This window comes from Diabrotica virgifera, chromosome 7 (genome assembly GCF_917563875.1).
Source record: "Diabrotica virgifera virgifera chromosome 7, PGI_DIABVI_V3a".
Taxonomy (NCBI): domain Eukaryota; kingdom Metazoa; phylum Arthropoda; class Insecta; order Coleoptera; family Chrysomelidae; genus Diabrotica; species Diabrotica virgifera.
This window is the reverse complement of record NC_065449.1, coordinates 57,199,882-57,223,175: the sequence shown is the minus strand read 5'-3', so window position 1 is coordinate 57,223,175 and position 23,294 is coordinate 57,199,882. Positions and strand designations below refer to the sequence as shown.

Sequence of the window (23,294 nt, the reverse complement as noted above, 5' to 3'; positions counted from 1 at the left end):
CATTAATCCAGTAATCAGTATCTGACAAATTATAGACTAATAAAAATAATACGTCGCTATAACAGTTTTAAAAACGACAGTTATTTTTAACCTTTAACTACCCGCGCATCAAGTTATAACATAACTACACGTGTGGCGTACTTTATACGCCACAAGAAAATACACTTAAAAACAGCGGATTTGTTTATGTTTTTTTAAATACACTTAGTTGTTTGTTATAAACCTTATTCGGAATCAGCGAATACTTGGAGTTCCTTCTCAGTAAGCCAATTGGGATTTATAACTGGAATCTGATTCCATAATAAATAAAATTACTAATAAAAATTTTTTTAAATGTGATTTTTTACATGAGAGAAAGTATTGTTTATAAAGAAAAATATATTTTGTGCCATAATGACTAAAAAACAATTGAAAGATGTAAGTACTTATATATTACTACTTATATTAGAGTCCTTTTCATGAGCATTTTTCAGTGCGTCACAAATTATAGAAAAAAAGGTAAGTCCGTGATAATACACATTTATGACATTTATTCTAACATGACATTTCAGTTAAATCTGACAGTTGTCACATTTTATTTGCAATTGATTGGTATTTTCATTGATTTGTATAGTCTTATAAATTGTACAGAATATATTCGTAGATATATTATATAATTCGTAAATAATTTTTTCTTTGATTATTGCGCCATCTATCGACAACTAGAATAACTAGAATAAATATTATAAATGTCTGTAATCACAGACGTGCCTTTTTTCTGTCACATACAATTTAATGCGTTAGAAAGAAATCGAAAAACTGTGACGCACTGAAAATTGCTCATGAAAAGGACTCTACTATAATTGTGGCGTATATTGTCCACCACCGCAAACAACAAATAATAAACTGTAAATTACGAGCTTCCCAGAACACCGATTATAACGAAACTATAACCAGTTGTAAAGCACATTCCAGTGATAGGTTAGATAGATAAACAAAGTAAAAAATTAAATTTTTAAACATATTTGCAGTAGAACTCTTATATGTATCTGGCGTACAAAATTCGCCAGCGCGTGTAGTTAAACGTTAAATAAAGGCAGACTAAAAAATCTAAAAATTAAAGGAATAACTCAGGAAACACAAAAAATCGCCGAATAATATTAATGAACCCACGAATTTTAAATAGTAATAGAGTCAAAATTGCATACGTTAATAGTGTCAAAATTTCATAATTTAGGTAATGGAGTAAACTTGTTTGCGGTTGGACCAATTGCAAACAAGCATTATAGCCTGGTAGATTTGAATTACTCTTCCTTTGTAGGTGTCGTATCAGTCATGCATGGAGCGATAATAGATATATCGGACTTTGCCACAAACGTGGATCACCCTATTTACGTGAAAAAATATTTGATTTACATTTACTTATACTTTACTTATACTTATAGTTTATACTTTGTATTAGCTTATGCAAGCTAATTTGAATAATATTTTTCGAAAATATGTAAGTCAGTATATAAATTCCAGGAAGAGTAAGTTTTTTTTTGAAAAATGGCTTTGGCAGAGCCAATTAGCCAGACTTGTTTGTGACTGATTGCAGATTCATAGTCATACATTTCTTATTTCATAACATAAGTACATACTACAGTATTATTTTTAGATACATAGGTACATTGTGTTGCTTTTTTTTTATTTTGTTTTTTTTTTAAATATTTTACTGTTTTTTTTAATATATATTTTAATTTGTGCTAAACACTTTTTTTACTTTCTTTTTTTTATTGTTCTTTTCATTTTTATTTTTTTTTACTTTTTTGTTATTTTTTTTATTTTTTTTATTATTTTACTAGGTATGTGTTTTTTATATATATTTTTTTCCTTATTTTTTTTTTTCAAACCACATTAACAAATTATGCCTAGTTAGTAGGTATATATTACATTTACAACTTGTATTTACATAATTTAACATATTTATAAATGAGATGAATAATTTCCATATCATTTGTAAATATTAAAATATTAAGGTTTATTGGGTAAGAAGGTTTATTGAAGAGTAAGTTTTTGTTAAATAAAAGAATGTGTATGTATTTTGTACGCACCTAAGAAGTTAAGATACTTAACTTCATATTATGATTTCAACGAAATCAATATCATATCTACTTTAAACAGTTTTTTGTATTGTTTTTAAATATTAAACTAATCTTAGAAAGAACAAAAAGATTACCAAAAATTAAAAAAAGGATATGACTTTGTCCGGATTTGAACAGGGGACCTCTCGATACCTAGGCGAATGCTTTACCGATCAGCTACCACCGTTTTTGTATTCAGTCGATCATTTCTCTGACATAATTACAATCACGGTGACAGATACATTAATTGAAAATAAAAATTTTCAATAATAGTTATTAGGAAGAAGACAAATCCACAGACATAAAAATGATAATAAATATATTTACTAAAAACACTAATAATATATTCTTTTCACGCACACCTTATTTGCGCTACATAAATTAAAAGATATAGCGACTAATACCATACTGTCGGTGTGCGCATGCGCCAGGGAATGTAAAAATTCACCCTCGTGCCTAAAGAAGTATAACTTCAAAAATAACGTTAAAAGCATAGAATAGCTGGTTAAATTACCTAAATTAAATATAGGTAATGGATTTTGGTAAGAGCTTGACTTTAAAAATTTCACATAAACTTGTGTACCAAATCGGCATAATTCATAGCTTGTGTCAAAATCCAATACTTTAATAATATAACTAAATATTTTCGATTCTAAAATATTGTAAATGACTTTAAAGAGTCTGAGTAAGAAAGGAGATATTTACAGTGGATCCCAAACCTTTTTTTCAGTTCGTAATTAAGAATGTCGCAAATCATTACATGGCATTTTAATTGAATCTGACAGTTGTCAGAATATTAATATTTAAAATATTCTAATGTAAGAATAAATATATAAAATCAAATTTCACTATACAATGTCAGAATATACCGATGACATAAAATATTTATATTTACGTCGCTGAAAAATACTAACCTAGAAATTAAAATTGTTAAAAGCCGAAAGAGAAAGCAACTACAGAGTGGTGTGTACAAACTAACTTGTGGTGACTGTCCGAAAACTTACATCGGTCAAACTGGCAGAACTTTTGACAAACGGATAGCAGAACACAAAAGGGCTTTCAACAATAGAAAAACAGACACTTCTACATACGCACTTCACCTTCTAGATCATAATCATTCTTTCAATGAAGAGTTTCAAATTCTACATATTCAAAATAAAGGCCTTAAGCTATCACTTTTAGAATCAATGGAAATTAATAAATTGAAAAATACAGATATAATTCTGAATGACCAACTCGAGACAAACAGCTCCCCACTCCTCAACCTCTTCAGTGAAAGACTTAAAAAGACAAACACATTGTAAAATATATCACTTGAGAAAGGCACTTTGCCGAAACAGCTGTAGTAATAACATAGTTGTAATAACTTTTGTGGAAGTATAGAAAACAAACGTTTTTCAGTGTTTTATTGTGAGATAAAATGAACTTCCATCAAGTAACGGTCGAATCCATCAATTAATTAAAATTGTCATTTTACCGTATGATATTGAAAATACTGTCACTATCGATTACTTCTGTGTCAAATTATCTTTATTCGCTTCATTGATTGATTATCTATTTAGAGTACTGTAATCGCCAACCTATTAAATATCTATAATTTAGAATACATAATTTTCCAAGTTCAATGTATAATAATCTTAGAGGTACGTTTTTTTTGCCACTTCCAACTGTAATGCGTTAGAGAGAATTCGAAAATCTGTGACGCATTGAAAAAAGGGTTTGGGATAATCTGTAGTTATATTCTTTGTGACATTTTCAAGGTCATAGCTCTTCCCAAAATTCATTACGTATATTTTATTTTACTATATTCTCTTTATACTTTATTTTCAGACTGAACTTAATTACACCCTACCAGATTGGGCAAATGAGGTTTATCCATACCCATTAACGAATCTGACACTGGATTACTATGCTATGATTACAGGATCAACAACACTACGACAAATGTGTGGAGGTAAAAATAAAATAAAAATAATGCATTAGTTACATGTATTTTTACAGAAATTAATTTTGTTTTAAATTACATATGTATATAAATTACATATTTATTTAAAAAATTTATCTTTGGTTGAGCCTTTTTTAAATTTCAAGTTTACTTGAAACGTCCTGCCTAATTTCATTAGGTATGTACTTATATTTATTTTTTTAGGATATCTATTAAAACATATTCTTGATGACACTCAGTCAAAAATTGAGGATAAATTTCCAGCCAAAAAAATGTTTATATGGTCCGGCCATGAAAATAATATCGTTTGCCTTCTACGTGTTATGAATCTTTTGAAACATGATATGTTTCCAAATTATGGAAGTTTTGTTGCACTTGAGCTTCATAAAATAAACTCTACTTACGGATTTAAGGTTAGTATAATAGAAATATTTATAAAAAATCTATTTGAATTGGTTTGTCTTCACATTTTATGGCTCCAGTACACGTTGGACCTACCATTGGCCAATGAGTTGGGCCAATAAGTTTGGCCAAGTACGAACAGTGATTGTGATTACACGTTGGTGGTGTTCCTCAGTCTGAATTTAGGGCAGTCAATGAGGGTATGTGGCTCCGAATTCCATCCTACTATATCGATTTACGTGATATTTTCACAGTAAGTAGGGAATAGCCCAAGAAACAAAGTCTACCCTATGCCGATGTGTGCTTTTGTCTTGGGGGCGGTTCCCACCCCTTCTCGTGGGTGGAAAATTTTTGGCTTAAATAACTACGGAAGTTGCTAGAGAACCTAATACTAAGCAAAAACTGTTCTATAATTTTTTTTCGAAAACTCAATACTTTTTGAGTTATTCCTGGTTGAAAATTGGCCATTTTCATTGAAACAGAACACCTTTTCAAACGGTTTTTCGAGAATACCTTAAAAACTATGCATCTAACTAAAAAAACTATATAAAACATTTTTGTAGCTGATAAAATAACAAAGAGATTCTTTCCTTTATAAATCTTCTAGTTATAACACAAAAAGAGATGGTAAGTGAAAAAACTTGTTTTCTTGGTGCATGCTCAAATCAGTGTATTTAACTTGAAATAACAGAGAAACAGTCGATTTTAGGTGTATAATGCTGCCAATAACTTTTGTTGTGCTTGAAAATACCTATAAATTAAGCAATATTAAATGTCGATTACATTCAAACTATGATGACTAACGTATTTTAAGAAAAAAATGAGAAGTATATTTAACCCCTCATCCACAAGAATTTAAATGCATGGTTTTCCTTCTACAATACATTTTACTATAGTGTTCTTTTTATGTTCAAAAAGTTGGGCGGGTTTAAAATGAATGGTTTTTGAAAAAAATAAGATCAAATTATTGAGCCCATTTTTAAATTTTCTTAAAAATCTTCCTATTTCTCCATGTAACTCGAAAATGATAAGAGATGCCAAAAAATATGCCATACAAAAATGTAGGTTTCGCGTAGATAAACATTTTGATTTTATTTTTATAAAAGTATCTCTTATCATTTTCAAGTTACATGGAGAAAAAGGAAGATTTTTAAGAAAATTTAAATATGCCCTCTATAAGTTGATCTTATTTTTTTTTAAAAACCATTCATTTTAAACCCGCTCAACTTTTTGAACATAAAAATAACACTGTAGTAAAATGTATTGTAGAAGGAAAACGATGCATTTAAATTCTTGTGGATGAGGGGTTAAATATATTTCTCAATTTTTTTCTTAAAATTCGTTAGTCATCAATTTTTTGCAGCATATCTCGCTTAGTTTGAAAGTAATCGACATTTAATATTACATATTTGAAAGGACTTTTCAAGCACAATAAAAGGTATTGGTATACACCTAAAATCGACCGTTTCTCTGTTATTTCAAGTTGAATACACTGATTTGAGCATGCACCAAAAAAATAAACTTTTTTACCTACCATATCTCTTTTTGTGTTATAACTAGAAGATTGAAGAAGGAACAAATCTCTTTGATTTTTTATGAGCTACAAAAATGTTTTATATAATTCTTTTAGCTAGATGCATTGTTTTTAAAGTATTCGCAAAAAACCGTTTGAAAAGGTGTTATATTTCAATGAAAATGGCCAATTTTCAACCACGAATAACTCAAAAAGTATTGAGTTTTCGAAAAAAAATTATAGAACAGTTTTTGCTTAGAATTAAGTTCTCTAGCAACTTTTGTAGTTGTTTAACCAAAAAATTTTCCACCCCGAGAAGGGGTGGGAACCGCCCCCAAGACAAAAACACACATCGGCATAGGGTAGACTTTGAATAAGGAGATATTTTCAGGCTATTCCTAAAATTTCATTAAAATCCATGCAGTAGGATAGAATTTGGAGGTAATAACCTGTTCTTCCTCTCATTGACTGCCCTAATTAGGCTTTCAGAGTTTTGCTACCTATATAAAATATTAAAACAGTACGTGAGAAAACAAATAACACAACGACCAACATGTTAATCACCAACCGTGACCAACTGTTGTTTGGCAGATCGTACAAAAATCATTTCATATGTCCAAGAAAAACCGACAACATTCGGTTTGTAGAACAACGCTGACCGCCAATCCCAAATTTATGCCAAGTGGTTCTGCACACGTTGGCCCAACGATATGTAAATATTTAGTATGTTAAGAATTATAAAAAACAAGGGGTGCACGATATAATTTTGTCCAGGATTAATTAATAATTAAAACATTACCTTTTTGGATAAAATCTAAATATGGCGTAGAAACATGGATCATGGCCGAAAAGACGATAAACCTTATTAAGAGGGTAGGTGCAAAATCTTGGAACAAAGTTATTTAAATGCATCCATTTTTTTCGAATCCTGAGACTAATAAATATTTTTCGAAACTAATAAATATTTTTGAAAAATTTAAACGCACAATGAAAGATTACATTATTACCGAGGGCCGAAAGTCCCTTAGAATAAACAAAAAGTTTCTTTTGGATCAAATATTTAAAATTAAAATCACACTAAATTTTCATTTTTTTCACACCTGTAACTTATTAAAGTAAACATTATGGAAGTATGGAAGTTTTCGGGGACTTTTGTCCCTCGGTAATACTATTTCATTCTGTGTGTTCTGTCTATTGTTTTCACCCATTCTCTCTCTCTCTCTCTCTGGTATATTTTTATAAATACCATATTTCACCATCATTATTTGCGGTGGCACACAAAACGCAAAAACAGCCAAAATCAGCACCACAATTATTATAGGTATTTAGATTACCCATACTATACTATTTCAGTTAGGTGGTAACAAAAATAATAAAAAGTATTTTGTGGCACATGACTCAAAAAGACTGAGAATTACTGATCTAGACATTTGACACCGGGTGGGGTTTGAACCCACGATCTAAGTGATCCGTGCCTATGTTCTAACTAACTAAAGTTTATTAGAAATTTATTTATTTTACTATCCAATTTAAGCGAATGAATAAAGAAATATAATGTAAAGAAAATATGAGGCTATCGTTTAAATTTCAGTATTTTATAAATGCTAGAATATTCCACAGAGTGATGCTAGCTCTGAGAAAAAACACAGTTTGATTGGTACCTACACCCGGTGTACAATGACAATAATTGATTTGTCTAGCAACAATACAGCGATATTTATAAAAATAAGCCAACATATTAAAAAATCACTTAAATCGGACAACAGGTTTAGCAAATTTGAGACATTAACAATGACCCGTTTATAAGGTGGTGCGTAAATTTTTTGGAGAAGTGTATATCGTTATTAAATAATATTTCGGTATTTTGTTAGGGTATCCGGCATTATCTGTTCTTTTGTCTGAATATCATACTTTTAAACATTATATTTCGGCAAATTTTGTTTAACCAAGTGACCTCATAGCACTTTCAGGAAAAACAATACAGACTTAATAGTCTTACTATTCTATATACCGAAAATATTTGTGCTGTTTAAATTCCTAGAAAACGAATAATGAAAAAAATTAATTAATTATTAGGTATATTTTTTATCAGCTACTTGAAATGTGAATGGGTGAAAACAATATTATGCTAGTTTGCTATATGAGTTTTGTGGCGTATATTCTGTCCCGTGTAAATTTTTTTCTTTTAGTTTCTAAGTAACTCCTTGTGTAGTGGGATCTTGGGGTAAAATATGGTATTTACCCTTTTTTGCCTTAACAATTAGTTTAGATTATCAAAATGTCTTGTGTTCTCAAGAATTTTAATGGAAATACTACCTTAAATATACTTAAATTATTTTTTGTTTTTAGATTTATCTTAAGAACGATGATAATGAACCAAATTTGTTAACAATACCAAATTGCGACAGCTTTTGTCCCTTAGAAAAATTTAAAAGTTTAGTACACGAAAATATTCCAGAAGATATATCATTCTGCAGAGGAAATAAAAGTAAGTTTTAATATTTCTTAAAAAAAATTTCCTTTAAAATGGGTTGTGAAATTTGATATTTTTTATTGGATGCTTTTGCCATTTTCACAGAATATATCTTTCTCACTCCAATGGCGCTACAGCCCAGGTCGGGCCCTGGTCTCCCCCAGTGTCAATCTGTAAGCATCCCTTTTCCCGACTGCTCGCCTACAGAGTTATACCACAGTAAATAGAGGTTCCACAGTAAAATCACTCTTCTGTCGGCGCTTTGATCTCAGGAAGTAATACCGACAGTACGCAATTGGTAATTCACCAGTGGTGGATGCGGGTTTACCTTGTTAAAATGCGTACGTTTCTATGCGACTAGCAATGCGAGAGTGGGGCAAAAGCGACTGCCAACATTGCGCGGTCGCCATGCGCGACTACAGATTTTACTTCCAATTTTTCGGAGAGTGGTTCTACTGTCCCTCTTTATACTGTGGTTATACATCCTCAATATAATATCTCTCGCATTCGTTCTCACTTTCGCACCATAGCACTTCTAATCGTTCTACTACGAGTTCTGTTATTATTCGTTCTTAAAAAGTCACCTGCTCAGCGCAATCTTTGTACGTTTGCATAATTTTCTAAAGAGGTATATTTCAGCTCCGTGAAGTTAGCCCGAAAAAGTCGGGAAAAAAAATGCGATTGATGCCATTCGTTTGTCCATTGATTGTCCACGTTTGTCCACCATTTTATTTCGTTAGTCCACCCATCAATTCTTTTTTATAAACAAAAATTTTTTTTCGGGCTAACTTCACAAATCCACAAATTTTCGAAAATTTAAAAAAACTCTTGCTATATTGTTTGTCCATCGTTTGTCCATGTTTGTCCACCACATAATTTTTTTTGTCCACCCTCTGAAACAACCCCCTGTTAATTGTAATTATTTTTTTATTTCTTAATTCGGGCTAACTTCACGTTCTCTTAAATGGGCATTTAAACGTTAATTCGGGTGCAGAATCACAACTAAGCGTTTGTCCGCCCCTTTGCAGCATTTGTCCAATCCCTTAAAGTGCGAAACAACCCCCCTGTTAATTGTATTTATTTTTTTATTTCTTAATTCGGGCTAACTTCACGTTCGTTTAAACGTGCATTTTAAAGTTAAATCGGGTGAAAAATCACAACTACCCGTTTGTCCACCCCTTCGCAGCGTTTGTCCAGCCTCTTAAAGTGCGAAACAACCCCCTCGTTAATTGTAATTATTTTTTTATTTCTTAATTCGGTCTAACTTCACGTCCATTTAAACGTGTATTTTAAAGTTAAATCGGGTGAAAAATCACAACTACCCGTTTGTCCACCCCTTCGCAGCGTTTGTCCAGCCCCTTAAAGTGCGAAACAACCCCCTCGTCACTTGTAATTATTTTTTTATTTCTTCATTCGGGCTAACTTCACGTTCTCTTAAATGAGCATTTAAACGTTAATTCGGGTGCAGAATCACAACTAAGCGTTTGTCCACCCCTTTGCAGCGTTTGTCCAACCCCTTAAAGTGCGAAACAACCCCCCTGTTAATTGTAATTATTTTTTTATTTCTTAATTCAGGCTAACTTCCCGTCCGTTTAAACGTGTATTTTAAAGTTAATTCGGGTGAAGAATCACAACTACCCGTTTGTCCACCCCTTCGCAGCGTTTGTCCAGCCCCTTAAAGTGCGAAACAACCCCCTCGTTAATTGTAATTATTTTTTTAATTCTTAATTCGGGCTAACTTCAAGTTCTCTTATATAGGTATTTAAACGTTAATTCGGGTGCAGAATCACAAATATCCGTTTGTCCACTCCTTCGCAGCGTTTGTCCAACCCCTTAAAGTGCGAAACAACCCCCTCGTCAATTGCAATTATTTTTTTATTTCTTAATTCGTGCTAGCTTTTAAATGCTTATTTAAGGGAACGTGAAGCTAGCCCGAATTAACAAATAAAAAAATAATTACAATTAACAGGGGGGTTGTTTCGCACTTTAAGGGGTTGGACAAACGCTGCGAAGGGGTAGTTGTGATTCTGCATCCGAATTAACGTTTAAATGTCCATTTAAAAGAACGTGAAGTTAGCCCGAATAAAGAAATGAAAAAATAATTACAATTAACTATGGGGTTGTTTCGCACTTTAAGGGGCTGGACAAACGCTGCGAAGGGGTGGACAAACGGGTAGTTGTGATTCTTCACCCGAATTAAGTTTAAAATATGCGTTTAAACGGACATGAAGTTAGCCCGAATTAAGAAATAAAAAAATAATTACAATTAACGGGGGGGTTGTTTCGCACTTTAAGGGGTTGGACAAACGTTGCGAAGGGGTGGACAAACGGGTAGTTGTGATTCTGCACCCGAATTAACGTTTAAATGCCCATTTAAGAGAACGTGAAGTTAGCCCGAATAAAGAAATAAAAAAATAATTACAATTAACGAGAGGGTTGTTTTGCACTTTAAGGGGTTGGACAAACGCTGCGAAGGTGTGGACAAACGGGTAGTTGTGATTCTGCACCCGAATTAACGTTTAAATGCCCATTTAAGGGAACGTTAAGCTAGCCCGAATTAAGAAATAAAAAAATAATTACAATTGACAGGGGGGTTGTTCCGCACTTTAAGGGGTTGGACAAACGCTGCAAAGGGGTGGACAAATGGGTAGTTGTGATTCTGCACCCGAATTAACGTTTAAATGCCCATTTAAGGGAACGTTAAGCTAGCCCGAATTGAGAAATAAAAAAATAATTACAATTAACAGGGGGGTTGTTTCGCACTTTAAGGGGTTGGACAAACGCTGCGAAGGGGTGGACAAACGGGTAGTTGTGATTCTGCACCCGAATTAACGTTTAAATGCCCATTTAAGGGAACGTTAAGCTAGCCCGAATTAAGAAATAAAAAAATAATTACAATTAACAGGGGGGGTTGTTTCACACTTTAAGGGGTTGGACAAACGCTGCGAAGGGGTGGACAAACGGGTAGTTGTGATTCTGCACCCGAATTAACGTTTAAATGTCCATTTAAGAGAACGTGAAGTTAGCCCGAATAAAGAAATAAAAAAATAATTACAATTAACGAGGGGGTTGTTTCGCACTTTAAGGGGTTGGACAAACGCTGCGAAGGGGTGGACAAACGAGTAGTTGTGATTCTGCACCCGAATTAACGCTTAAATGCCCAGTTAAGGGAACCTGAAGCTAGCCCGAATTAAGAAATAAAAAAATAATTGCAATTAACAGGGGGGTTGTTTCGCACTTTAAGGGGTTGGACAAACGCTGCGAAGGGGTGGACAAACGGGTAGTTGTGATTCTGCACCCGAAATAACTTTAAAATACGCGTTTAAACGGACGTGAAGTTAGCCCGAATTAAGAAATAAAAAATAATTACAATTAACAGGGGGGTTGTTTCGCACTTTAAGGGGTTGGAAAAACGCTGCGAAGGGGTGGACAAACGAGTAGTTGTGATTCTGCACCCGAATTAACGCTTAAATGCCCAGTTAAGGGAACCTGAAGCTAGCCCGAATTAAGAAATAAAAAAATAATTGCAATTAACAGGGGGGTTGTTTCGCACTTTAAGGGGTTGGACAAACGCTGCGAAGGGGTGGACAAACGGGTAGTTGTGATTCTGCACCCGAATTAACGTTTAAATGCCCATTTAAGAGAACGTGAAGTTAGCCCGAATAAAGAAATAAAAAAATAATTACAATTAACGAGGGGGTTATTTCGCACTTTAAGGGGTTGGACAAACGCTGCGAAGGGGTGGACAAAAGGGTAGTTGTGATTCTTCACCCGATTTAACTTTAAAATACACGTTTAAACGGACGTGAAGTTAGCCCGTATTAAGAAATAAAAAAATAATTACAATTAACAGGGGGGTTGTTTCGCACTTTAAGGGGTTGGACAAATGCTCCAAAGGGGTGGACAAACGCTTAGTTGTGATTCTGCACCCGAATTAACGTTTAAATGCCCATATAAGAGAACGTGAAGTTAGCCCGAATTAAGAAATAAAAAAATAATTACAATTAACAGGGGGTTGTTTCAGAGGGTGGACAAAAAAAATTATGTGGTGGACAAACATGGACAAACGATGGACAAACAAGATAGCAAGAGTTTTTTTAAATTTTCGAAAATTTGTGGATTTGTGAAGTTAGCCCGAAAAAAAATTTTTGTTTATAAAAAAGAATTGATGGGTGGACTAACGAAATAAAATGGTGGACAAACGTGGACAATCAATGGACAAACGAATGGCACCAATCGCATTTTTTTCCCGACTTTTTCGGGCTAAGTTCACGGACCTGTATATTTCTAATATTGATTTAACTCGTGGTTGTATCTTATTCTCCACATACCCTTGTAAGTGGATCTTAATATCTAATAAAGTCATCTGTCTACATATCTCTCGTTCCATCCCTCCTTGTGGAGTATTGCGCGCTTATGCGTTTCTTGGCCAAAAGTGTAAAATTGATGTCTGGCCGGGACACCGCATCTTCTTTCGTTTTTATTCTCTGGATTAATTATGAACTAATTCCCTCCACTCTCTTCTATCTTTTGCTCTCTTTTTGACTTCGCCCCATCTTAGTCCAATTTTTTCGTGTTGTCTCGTTTTTGTTCTTTTCCAGCTGTTGTCTGGTCTGCCTCTCTTTCTTTTCCCCTCTGGTTGGTATTCAAGTGCTCGTCTTGCTATGCTGCTTTGGTCTTTCCTCAAAGTGTGGCCGATCCATTTCCATTTTTTTTCCTTGACTGTTGTAGATATGTTAGTTTGCTTTGTCCTTTCCCATAGTTCTATATTAGTTATTTTGTTTGGCCAGTATATTTTCAGGATTTTTCTTAGATATTTGTTTACAAATGTTTGTAGTTTTCTACTTTTATTTTCGTCCTGTTTCCATGTTTCTGCTCCATAGAACAGTATACTTTTAATGCGTCTATTAAAGATTTTAATTTTTGCTGTTTTCGATATTTCATTTGTTTGCCAAATTCTATTTAAAGCGTTGAATGCGTGTTGAGCCTTTGTTATTCTCGTCTGTATATCCTTTTTATACCCCCCGCTCCTTTCCATGACAGATCCCAGATATTATGTGAACTTGTCTACCTCTTCTACTTCTTTACCGTTTATCATTATTTTATTATTTGGATGGTTATTATTTTTTAGAAGTTTAGTTTTCTCTGTGTTTATTCGAAGTCCGATCGTGTCGGAGTACTGTGCCAATTTGTCAACTTTGGCTTGCATATGATTTCGGTGTTCAGTTATCAGGCAGATGTCATCTGCAAATTCGAGATCTTCTAACTGTTTAAATAGGTTCCACCTGATGCCTGTTCGATCGTCGATTACTTTTCTCATTACCTCCTAATCTATCATAATAAGGAATAGGCTAGGGCTATGGTTCTCAATCTGTGGTACATGTACCACTGGTGGAACATATCAATATTTGAGGTGGTACACAAAACGCAAAACCAACCAAAATCAGCACCACTATTATGGTTAATTAGATCACCTACACCGAGAAAAAAATTTTTGACATAAAGAAGCTTTATTAATATTTAAGAAAGATCGACTTGGCATATTGCCTAAGAAATATATCTTTGTATGTAAGATATAATTTTCTAAAATATTTCAAATAAATTTTAATATACCTAAAAAAATATATCTTAAACATGATTGAACTATCACTTTCTTTATTTATTTAATCAGTTAAGCCCATTCATACCTTTCGGTGTTGGGCTGTTTACAACTAGTTCAATATCTACATTTCAATACATTTTAAAAATTATACAATACTTTTATTTTAACAATACAATTTTAATGAATATAAATTACTTATTTGACCCATCTTTCTGTCCATATGTTTTAATCTTGTGGTGCTTCTTTGAAACTTCTTTTCCATGCTGTTCTATTTTGAGCTAATTACTTTGCCATACTCCATGGCAGTCCTCTCTTCTCTGCTTCTTGTCTAACTTGTTCTTCCCATCTCATTCTTGGGCGACCTACTTTATTTTTCCCTTGTACACTGACTTCATATACTTTTTTCGTTATTCTTGTGTCGTTTAGTCTGTGGATGTGGCCCAACCATCCTAACTGTCGTTTCCCTATAATTGTCTCTATGGGTTTTATCTTTAGAGCTTGAGTTATTGTGTCGTTTCTTATTTTGTCTCTTCGTGTGACCGCTTATATTTTTCTCAAGAATCTTATCTCTGTAGCTTTGATTTTTCTTTTGTTGTTCTTTGTTAGCGTCCACGACTCACTCCCATAGACGATTGATGGTCGAACCACTTTTTGGTACACTTGTGTTTGACTTCTTTGGGTACCTCTTTCTTTCCAAAGAACGTATTTCTTAATGTATTATAAATTATCCCTGCTTTTCCTATTTTATTGTTTATTTCTTTGTCTATTTTACCATCTTCTTCAATAATTGTACCTAAGTAGTTGTAGCTGTTTACTTGTTCCAACACTTGTCCTTCTACCTTTATTTTTATCACTTTTTTTGTAGTTGCCATAACCATTGTTTTACTTTTATCGGTGTATATTTCCATGTTCATTTTTCTTAGTTCTTTTATATAAGTGTTTATTATTTGTTGCAGTTTCTTTTCCGTGTCAGCTAACAATACCATATCATCTGCAAATAGTAATTCTTGTATTTGTACATTGTTCATTTTCCATTTTCCCAGTATCATGTCTTTAGATTTCTCCTTGCATTGCTTTATTGCGTCATCTAGTACCATTAAGAAAAGTAATGGATTTAGTACGCAGCCTTGTTTTAGTCCTATCTTTGCCTGGAATTCATCAGATTCTTGATTGTGAGTCCTTATTTTTATTTTATTATTTTTATATAAGGCTTTAATTATTTCTATCATATCCTTTTCTATTCCATTTTTCTTTAAACATTTCCATATATCTTCCCTTCTTATTCTATCAAAAGCTTTTTTCAGATCAATAAAGCATATATGCATCTTTTTGCCTTTCATCAATAGTTTTTCTCCTATTTGTCTCAATATGAATATCAGATCTTGGGTACTCCTTCCTTTTCTGAAGCCATGCTGGGATCCTTCTAATTTTATTTCTAGTTTTTCCCTTAGCTTTTTTTCAATTATTCCATTGAATATTTTGGCAGGAACGCTTGTCAATGTAATACCCCTATAATTTTCGCAATTTCTTGCGTCTCCTTTCTTAAACAGTGGTACTATTATATCTGTTTTCCAGTCAGATGGTATTTCCTTTGCTGTGATTATTTCATATCGAAGTTCTCCGAATTTTTCTTTTGAATTTTCACTCATGTACTTTAGCATTTCCGCTGTGATTTCATCTTGGCCTGGAGCTTTTCCCAATTTTAATTTGTCAATGGCTTCTGCAATTTCCTCTTTTGTTATTTGTTGCATTTCCTCTGTATTTTAGATCATGTCTTCCTCTCTTTCATGTTGATATTGTTTCCATTCTGTTAGTTCTTCAAAGTACTGCTTCCACCTTTGCATTATTTCTCGTTCTGTAGTTAATATATTTCCTTCTTTATCTCTTATGTTTCTTAATCTATGTGTTTTCTTTTGTCTTAGCTGTTTCAATGTACCATAGAAAAATTTCTGGTTATTAAAATAGTTTTCATTCATTTTGTGTCCAAAATCTTCCCAAGACTTCTTTTTTGCCGTTTTAATTTCTTGTTTAATATCGTTTCTGGCCATTTTGTATTTTTCGAAATCGTCCTCCGATTTGGTTTTTAGATACTTTTTCCATACTACGAGTATTTTCTTTTCTTTCACTTTACGTTGTATTTCTGCTGTCCACCATTTACTTTTCTTCGAATGTATGTTTGTGATTTTAGTTGTTCCGCATACTTGTTTTGCTGTTTTCAATATGATTTCCTTAAATTGCTTTCATTTATTTTCTATTCCTGTGTTAATTGCCTTTATAGTCTCGAACTGTTTGGTTAACTTCTTCTGGTATTCCTCTTTACTATCTATTTCTCTTAATTTGTAGCTTTTTATTTCTTCTTTAGTTATCTTCTTTCTTTTTTCTGTTGTGTTATGTGTGTGCACCCTAGTTCCATTATAATCAAGTAATGGTCACTGCTTATTTCAGCCTCTTTTTACCTTTACGTCTTTTATCATCTTTAGGTCTTTTCTTTTTATTAGGAAATAGTCTATTATGGATTTTTCTTTTCTCGATGAGATTTCTCTAGTATATTTGTGTATGTCTTTGTGCATAAATTTTGAATTCGTTATAACCATATCATTTGCTATACATAGGTCTATGATTCTGTTTCCGTTATCATTTTTCATTTCTTCTCCATGTTGCCCTAAGTATCGTTCAATCCCATTATTGTCTCTTCCCACTCTACCATTTAGGTCTCCCATTAATATAATGTTTTCTCCTTCGTTATCCATCTCTGCTTGTAATATTTCAAAGAATTCATCTTTTTCCTCTTTTTTGGCATTATCATGTGGCCCATATGCTACGATTATGCTGGTTATATTTGTATTTTCTAGTTTTACTTCCACTACCAATAATCTTTCGTTTATATATCTTTCACCTATTATGTTATTTGTCTTTTCTGTTTTTACTATTAGGCCTACACCTCCCGCGCCCTATTCTTTTAAGTCAACTCCTGACCAATATAAGCGGTAATCCTCATTTAGATCTACTATTCCTCTACCTTTCTTTTTTATTTCAGTTACTCCCAAGTAGTCTATATTTTGTAGTTTCATCTCTTCAATTATTTCCTCTTCCTTACCGTTAATACCTCGCACGTTCCATGTAGCCATTTTTATGATTTCCTTTTCATTATTCTTATGTTCCGTATTTTTATATATCTCACCATTTTTGTTCCTCTCTATATTTGTAGCTTCATATATATTTTTATTCGTGTCCATTTTATTTGCCAGGTTCGTTGTGTTTGTTTTCATGTCGCTTTCAATTTCTGCTATTCGTTTTTTGGATTTATTACTTCTAGTTTTTCATAGTCTTATTCCATTTCCATATCTCGCCATTTATAGTTATTTTATTGTACCCAATTTTCACTTCATTTCCTTTTAATTCTTCTTCTTTTGCCATTTTTCTTATTTGCTTGTTCTTCTCACGCTCCTTTGTTGTCGTGTCATGATTTATGTAGACCTTTTCCTGCTGCAGTTCTTTTAATTTGTATTTGTTTTTCATGATTTGTTATTTTTCGTCTTCATTATTTATTTCAATTAAGCATACTTTTCTTCCTATTTTATGAGCTGTTTTTACATTAATATTTATCTGTAGAGTGTTTTTTATCATATTCTCCACGAATTGTTTAAGTTCTGTTTTATTTTCTGTCTCAATTTCAATTCCTGACATCACTATATTATTTTTCCTTTTCTCTTTCTCTAGCCATTCAATTCTATCATTTGTGTCCTCTAGCTTCTCTTTTATATCTTTATTTTCTTCTTTTAATTTTTGATTTTCTTGTGTCAATATCTTATTTTCTTCTCTTATCATTTTTATATCTTCACTGGTTTGGTTCACTCTGCTTTTTGAGCTCCAACACCATCTCTATTAATAGATCTAGTTTTTGTTCTTTACTATTTGTTTTAGATGGTGTTTGTGAGAGTTTTCTATTTTTTTATCTTTGAGTCGAATCATCCGGATCTATTTTCCTTTTGCTGTCGTCCCAACAGTCGTCGCTGTCCTCCATGTTCTTGTTTGTTTCGCTTTGTATTATTTTATTATCACCTTCCGCCATGTTCTTGTTTATTTCACGGTATCTTAGTTGGTATCTCAACGATAGGAACTTCGCCCAGATCGACTCTTCAAAAGCTAGGTTCCTCTTTGAGTCCTCAAACTAAGTAGTTTATTTTATTTTTCTTCGCTAAGTATTTTCATCACTTTCTTGCAAACTGCAAACCCATTTGTCAGAAAGAAATTATACTTGTCATAAGAATATACTTTCTTGGCATTACTCATTACAAAACTCTTCTTCTGAGCAATAATATTTCTTAGTAAGGAATATTGTTATCTTACCATTATTAATTAATGTATTTAATGTTAAGAAATATATTTCGCAGATATAAGTATATATTTAGAATTAAGTTACATTTCTTAAAAATAAAGTGATATTACATACGGCGAAATAAATCATTATATTAAGGTAAAATTATTCTTTATTAGATAATAAAAACAGGATATAAAACGTTAGATATTAATACATACAAATAATTTCTCCACTCTTAAACCACTGGCTTCTATACAATAATAAAAGGATGGTGAGGCAAATCCAACTTCCTTAATTTTTCCTTCTTTTTGTTAATAGCACTTTGTATATCAGCAATTACCTATAAAACAAAACCGTTATGTAGAAAGGGTAAACTTATTTTAATAAAAAATTTTTTATAAGGATATAAGTACATACTTATTTTGACAAAAGGAAATAAAAAAACAAATACACGGGCCCACATAAAAAATATTAATTTCTTGGTATACGAACTGTAGGTACCAGTAAAACAGTCTACAATCCAAAAACATTTCTTGGCATTTCAACAACTAATAATCAATCATATTTAGTTCAAACATGGCTTTATTTATCCTACCATCTTTGTTAATTTTTTTCTTTTTGTATATGGAATATTAATTATTTATCTGTATAATATTAAGTCACACAATAGACATTGTTTAGCTAAAACAAGAAGAAAAATACAACCAATGTAAAACATTGAAGCAGACATATATTGTAATTTTATTTATTTATATAATCCAAAAGATACAGCAAACCTAATCATTAAGAAATTTTGTTACGAGAAAGTATTATTAATTTACATTTTAAGTCATTTAATACATACTAACGAATTCGCGGTTTTCGACAATAACATTTCTTAACCGTTAAGATGTTTCTTTTAGACTAACTAATATTTCTTTATGACAAATAAAGCAGACGCCATGTTTGATATAACGTTGAATTGTAGGATTGTATAGAAGACTATACATTCAAGAAACATATTATAGTTTATACACAAGTATACACATTTTTATAAAGGAACTTACCTGTACACAGTTCTACCATTTATGGAAGCCCCTAGTTGGTTAATAGCTTCTTTCCATCTTGTTCTAAAGCTTTATAATATATTATTCTCTCCGAGATGGAAGTCGAAAAGTCAATAAAATCATTTTTTAAGTTAAATTGTGGCTTATTTCCCAGTTAGAATAAGATCCTTTCTTTCAGAGTTGTCCGTCATTATAGATTTCTAAAATGCATATAAATATACTATTATGTTTCTTTTAGAACTATCCCTTAGATTTTAAAGAAAACCAACAAATCCGAAATCCATCTATGAAAATGAACTAATGCCATGCACGCCATCTTGCCAAACACTGGGATTAAATGACAAATAATGAATAATGGTTACTGCGCAATTCTTTTGTGGCAGAAAATCTCTTTGCAAGTAGCATTTCGGCATTCATGATAAAGTTTTTATTTAATAACCACAGTTACTACAGAGAGTATTTCTGAAGAATTATTTCTTGTGGTTTAAAATATTTATTTGATTGCAGGAAAATTTCTTGTTCACAAATATAAATATGGATTAACTTAACATATATTTCTTATACTGCAAAATGTTTGTAGTTTTCAATTTAAGAAACAAAACCTTTAGGATAAGAAAATTAAAATGTAACCATTAATGCATTTCTTAGTATTGAAGAAATTATCTGTAAGAAATTATTGAGTTGTGTTTAAAAAACTCGTTTCTTTATATGTGAAGCGGTATGTTTAAGTTAATATGATATGGTAACTTTTAAGAAAGATAGCTTAAAGAAATCAGTGTGTTAGGAGAAAAGAAATTGTTCTCTCGGTGTAGATAGATAGGTATTTCAGTTAGGTGGTACCAAAAATAATAAAAAATATTTGGTATTACATGACTCAAAAAGATTGAGAACCTCTGGGGTAGGGGATAGTACACAACCCTGTTTGACTCCACTTTAACAACAGGACACAACATTATAGCCAGGCTAAAATGGAGCTTCACAGGTCATAACGCTAGACAAACGAACAATAGGTGGAATACCACGATCCAACAATGGAGACCATGGACAGGAATGAGAGCCCAGATGAGATGGAATACGACATTAAAAAGATAGGAGGAACGCACTGAAAACAGAAAGCACTAAACAGAAGCGAATGGAGGAAACTATGGGAAGCCAATGTTCAAAATTGGACGAATTTGAGGGCAAAAGAAGAAGAAGAAGAAGAAGAAGAAGAAGAGGAAGAAGAAGAAGAAGAAGAAGAAGAAAAAGAAAAAGAAGATGGAAAAGACCATGTCATCATTATGGGTATTTTGTTGGAAAATTCAGGCAATTTTTCTTTTCATATCGGCTTTGTGTTTGTGAACACGTACCTACCTATTTTTATTAAAAGTGTTACACACAAAAATCTCGAAACCTCCCTACGCCTCCGATATTTATAGATCTGGCGAAGGCTTATGATACTGTCCCTTTAAAATTTTTATTTATTGTCTTGATGAAAACTGTCCTCAGTATAACATTTATCTAAAATCACTACTGAACATTTATAAAATTTCTTAAAGCACGGTGAAAACAGGAAATACTTTTCGCCATGTATTATAGTCTTCCGTTTGGTATTAATGAAGTTTTGCTCTTGGCAAAATTGTAATAGACGGTCCCCTCTCTCATTGCGAATTACCAGACCATAGTTTCCTACACCCTTTCCGCCTTGCCCCTTTCCAATCTTGGCATTGAAATCACCTAGGAATATCATGATTTAATTAGTTTTTGCTTTTTTCAGTGCTTTTTCGATATGCTGGTAAAATAATTCTAGTTCTTCTTCATTGCCATTCATCATAGGAGCATATACTTGTATCAAGTTCAACGTGGCATCAGATGTTTGTAACTGTAATACCCTTACTGTTTCTGAGATGGGGAAAAAGACTTTCACTGCTCTATTTTATTTATTTAGATGTTTTATTAACAATTATTGCCACGCCGTGTCTATGTTGGTTGTGTCCTCTCCACTGGAATAATATATTGTGGCTTTGCCTGTTGAGAAGCAACCTGAGTTAGGCTACCTGGCTTCATTGATACCCAGTACATCAATATTCAACCTATTCATCTCTTTAACTATATTGTGCATCTTACCAGGCTGAAACATGCTCTAAACATTCCAAGTTCCAATTTTAGTGTTGGACAGTCTTATTCTCTCGCCTGTACACTTGTGACAAGGAGTTCGCTGATTAAAGACCTGAGAGGCCTTGTCTTTTCCTCCCCTGCCGGATCTTGGCTTCCGAGGACCATGATCAGTATCGCCGGTGTTGGCTTCTACCACCATGATGATTGTACTAGGAATATCCATAAGGATCTTTAATCTATCTAGTGGTTTCCTCTTGCCCTCTACATCCTTCTGCCGTTGACCATTATTTTGGTTCCTCCGCCTTTGGAGCCGATTTCTCAACGTCAAGACAAAAGGGTGCCCTGCCACTTTCTAACTCATCCGCCCAAGGTAGTTGGCCAGTAAGAGGGGGATTACTACTTATTCCGGCAATCATTCGGAGAATTACCTGTTGGTCCACGAGATGTATTTTATTTCCCTCCTACCCACCGGTAAACCGGGTCGGTATTTTTACCGACCCGGTAAATATTACCGATTTAAGGTGATACAGTAGCGATCAACAGGTAGCAAAAACGCGTTTCAAAATTGCGGCTGTAATTTTGAATATTTTTTCGAGATATTTGGCACACGTATTCGTAATATAATAAAGAATGGCGGTACAGAGCCCAATTTGAAAAATATATTAATATGTGAAAATTACTCTGTAATTAAATACAATATTAAAAAACGAGCCTGTACCGCCATTAAGAAGAACAAAAAAATACACTTTCTTCAAATAAACTTTTTTATCCGATGCCCAGACTTTGTGTCATTTTGGAACTACTAATGAAATGAAAAATTTTAGTAGTTCCAAAATGACACAAAATCTAGGCATCGGATAAAAAAGTTTATTTGAAGAAAGTGTATTTTTTTGTTCTTCTTAATGGCGGTACAGGCTCGTTTTTTTAATATTGTATTTAATTACAGAGTAATTTCCACATATTAACATATTTTTCAAATTGGGCTCTATACCGCCATTCTTTATTATATTACGAATACGTGTGCCAAATATCTCGAAAAAATATTCAAAATTACAACCGCAATCTTGGAACGCGTTTTCGCTACCTGTTGATCGCTACTGTTTCCTCTTAAATAATAAACATAAATTAAAAAACCTTAAGGCACTTATCCATTATGTTAGCTTTCCGCGCTCCTGCAACTGCTCTACATAGTGGATACTTTGGCGCTCCCGGACCGTGCTACAGTGCGCGCTTCTAATCGGTGGCGGTTTATATGTAGAGGCCTGTCGTATCGATTGGATCAGTTGCAGGGAGCGCGAAGGGCCAACGTAGTGGATACGTGCCTTTATGAAAGGATATCTAATCACCTTGTTTATTTGTTACAGCATCCAGTGGTTCCCAGATGTTCTCTCAAGTTAATTATATAGTTTTTTGTTTTTTATTTATATTTTTTTATAAACGTATTTATATTTAAATAAAACAGTGCAAGAGGTTCTGAAACAAAAGTTCAAAAGAGGACAACAATTTTTTCCACAGGTATCCCAGATTGTGCAACCGTGCTATTTTTGCCGGCTTCTGAAAATATAAAATATACTACAAAAAAGCTTTGTGTCTTCAAGTTTTTTAATTATTGACAAATAATTAGTTCCCTAAAATTTTAGTTGAAAATAAAGATTTTGTTGGGGGAACCCGGATTAACTATTAAATAACTTTTCCTTCTTTTTTCCCAATCTGTCCAGAGTATTTAGCAATAAAATAAATAGAATGGTCATAATATAATTTCCGATATTTCGCTCCATCACAGCAGTAAATTG

At 32.8% G+C, this 23,294-nt stretch overlaps 1 protein-coding gene across 1 annotated transcript in view; it reads left to right on the top strand.

The window, feature by feature from the left end:
• The window catches only part of LOC114330863 (venom acid phosphatase Acph-1), a 55,119-nt gene extending 32,026 nt beyond the window's left edge, over nucleotides 1-23,093 (top strand). The window contains exons 5-8 of the mRNA XM_028280285.2: nucleotides 3,933-4,056; nucleotides 4,252-4,460; nucleotides 8,312-8,450; nucleotides 22,866-23,093. Coding sequence (XP_028136086.2) covers nucleotides 3,933-4,056; nucleotides 4,252-4,460; nucleotides 8,312-8,450; nucleotides 22,866-22,954 — 561 coding nt within the window. The 3' untranslated portion in view covers nucleotides 22,955-23,093. The remainder of the gene's footprint in view (nucleotides 1-3,932; nucleotides 4,057-4,251; nucleotides 4,461-8,311; nucleotides 8,451-22,865) is intronic.
• Nucleotides 23,094-23,294: the final 201 nt, after the last annotated feature.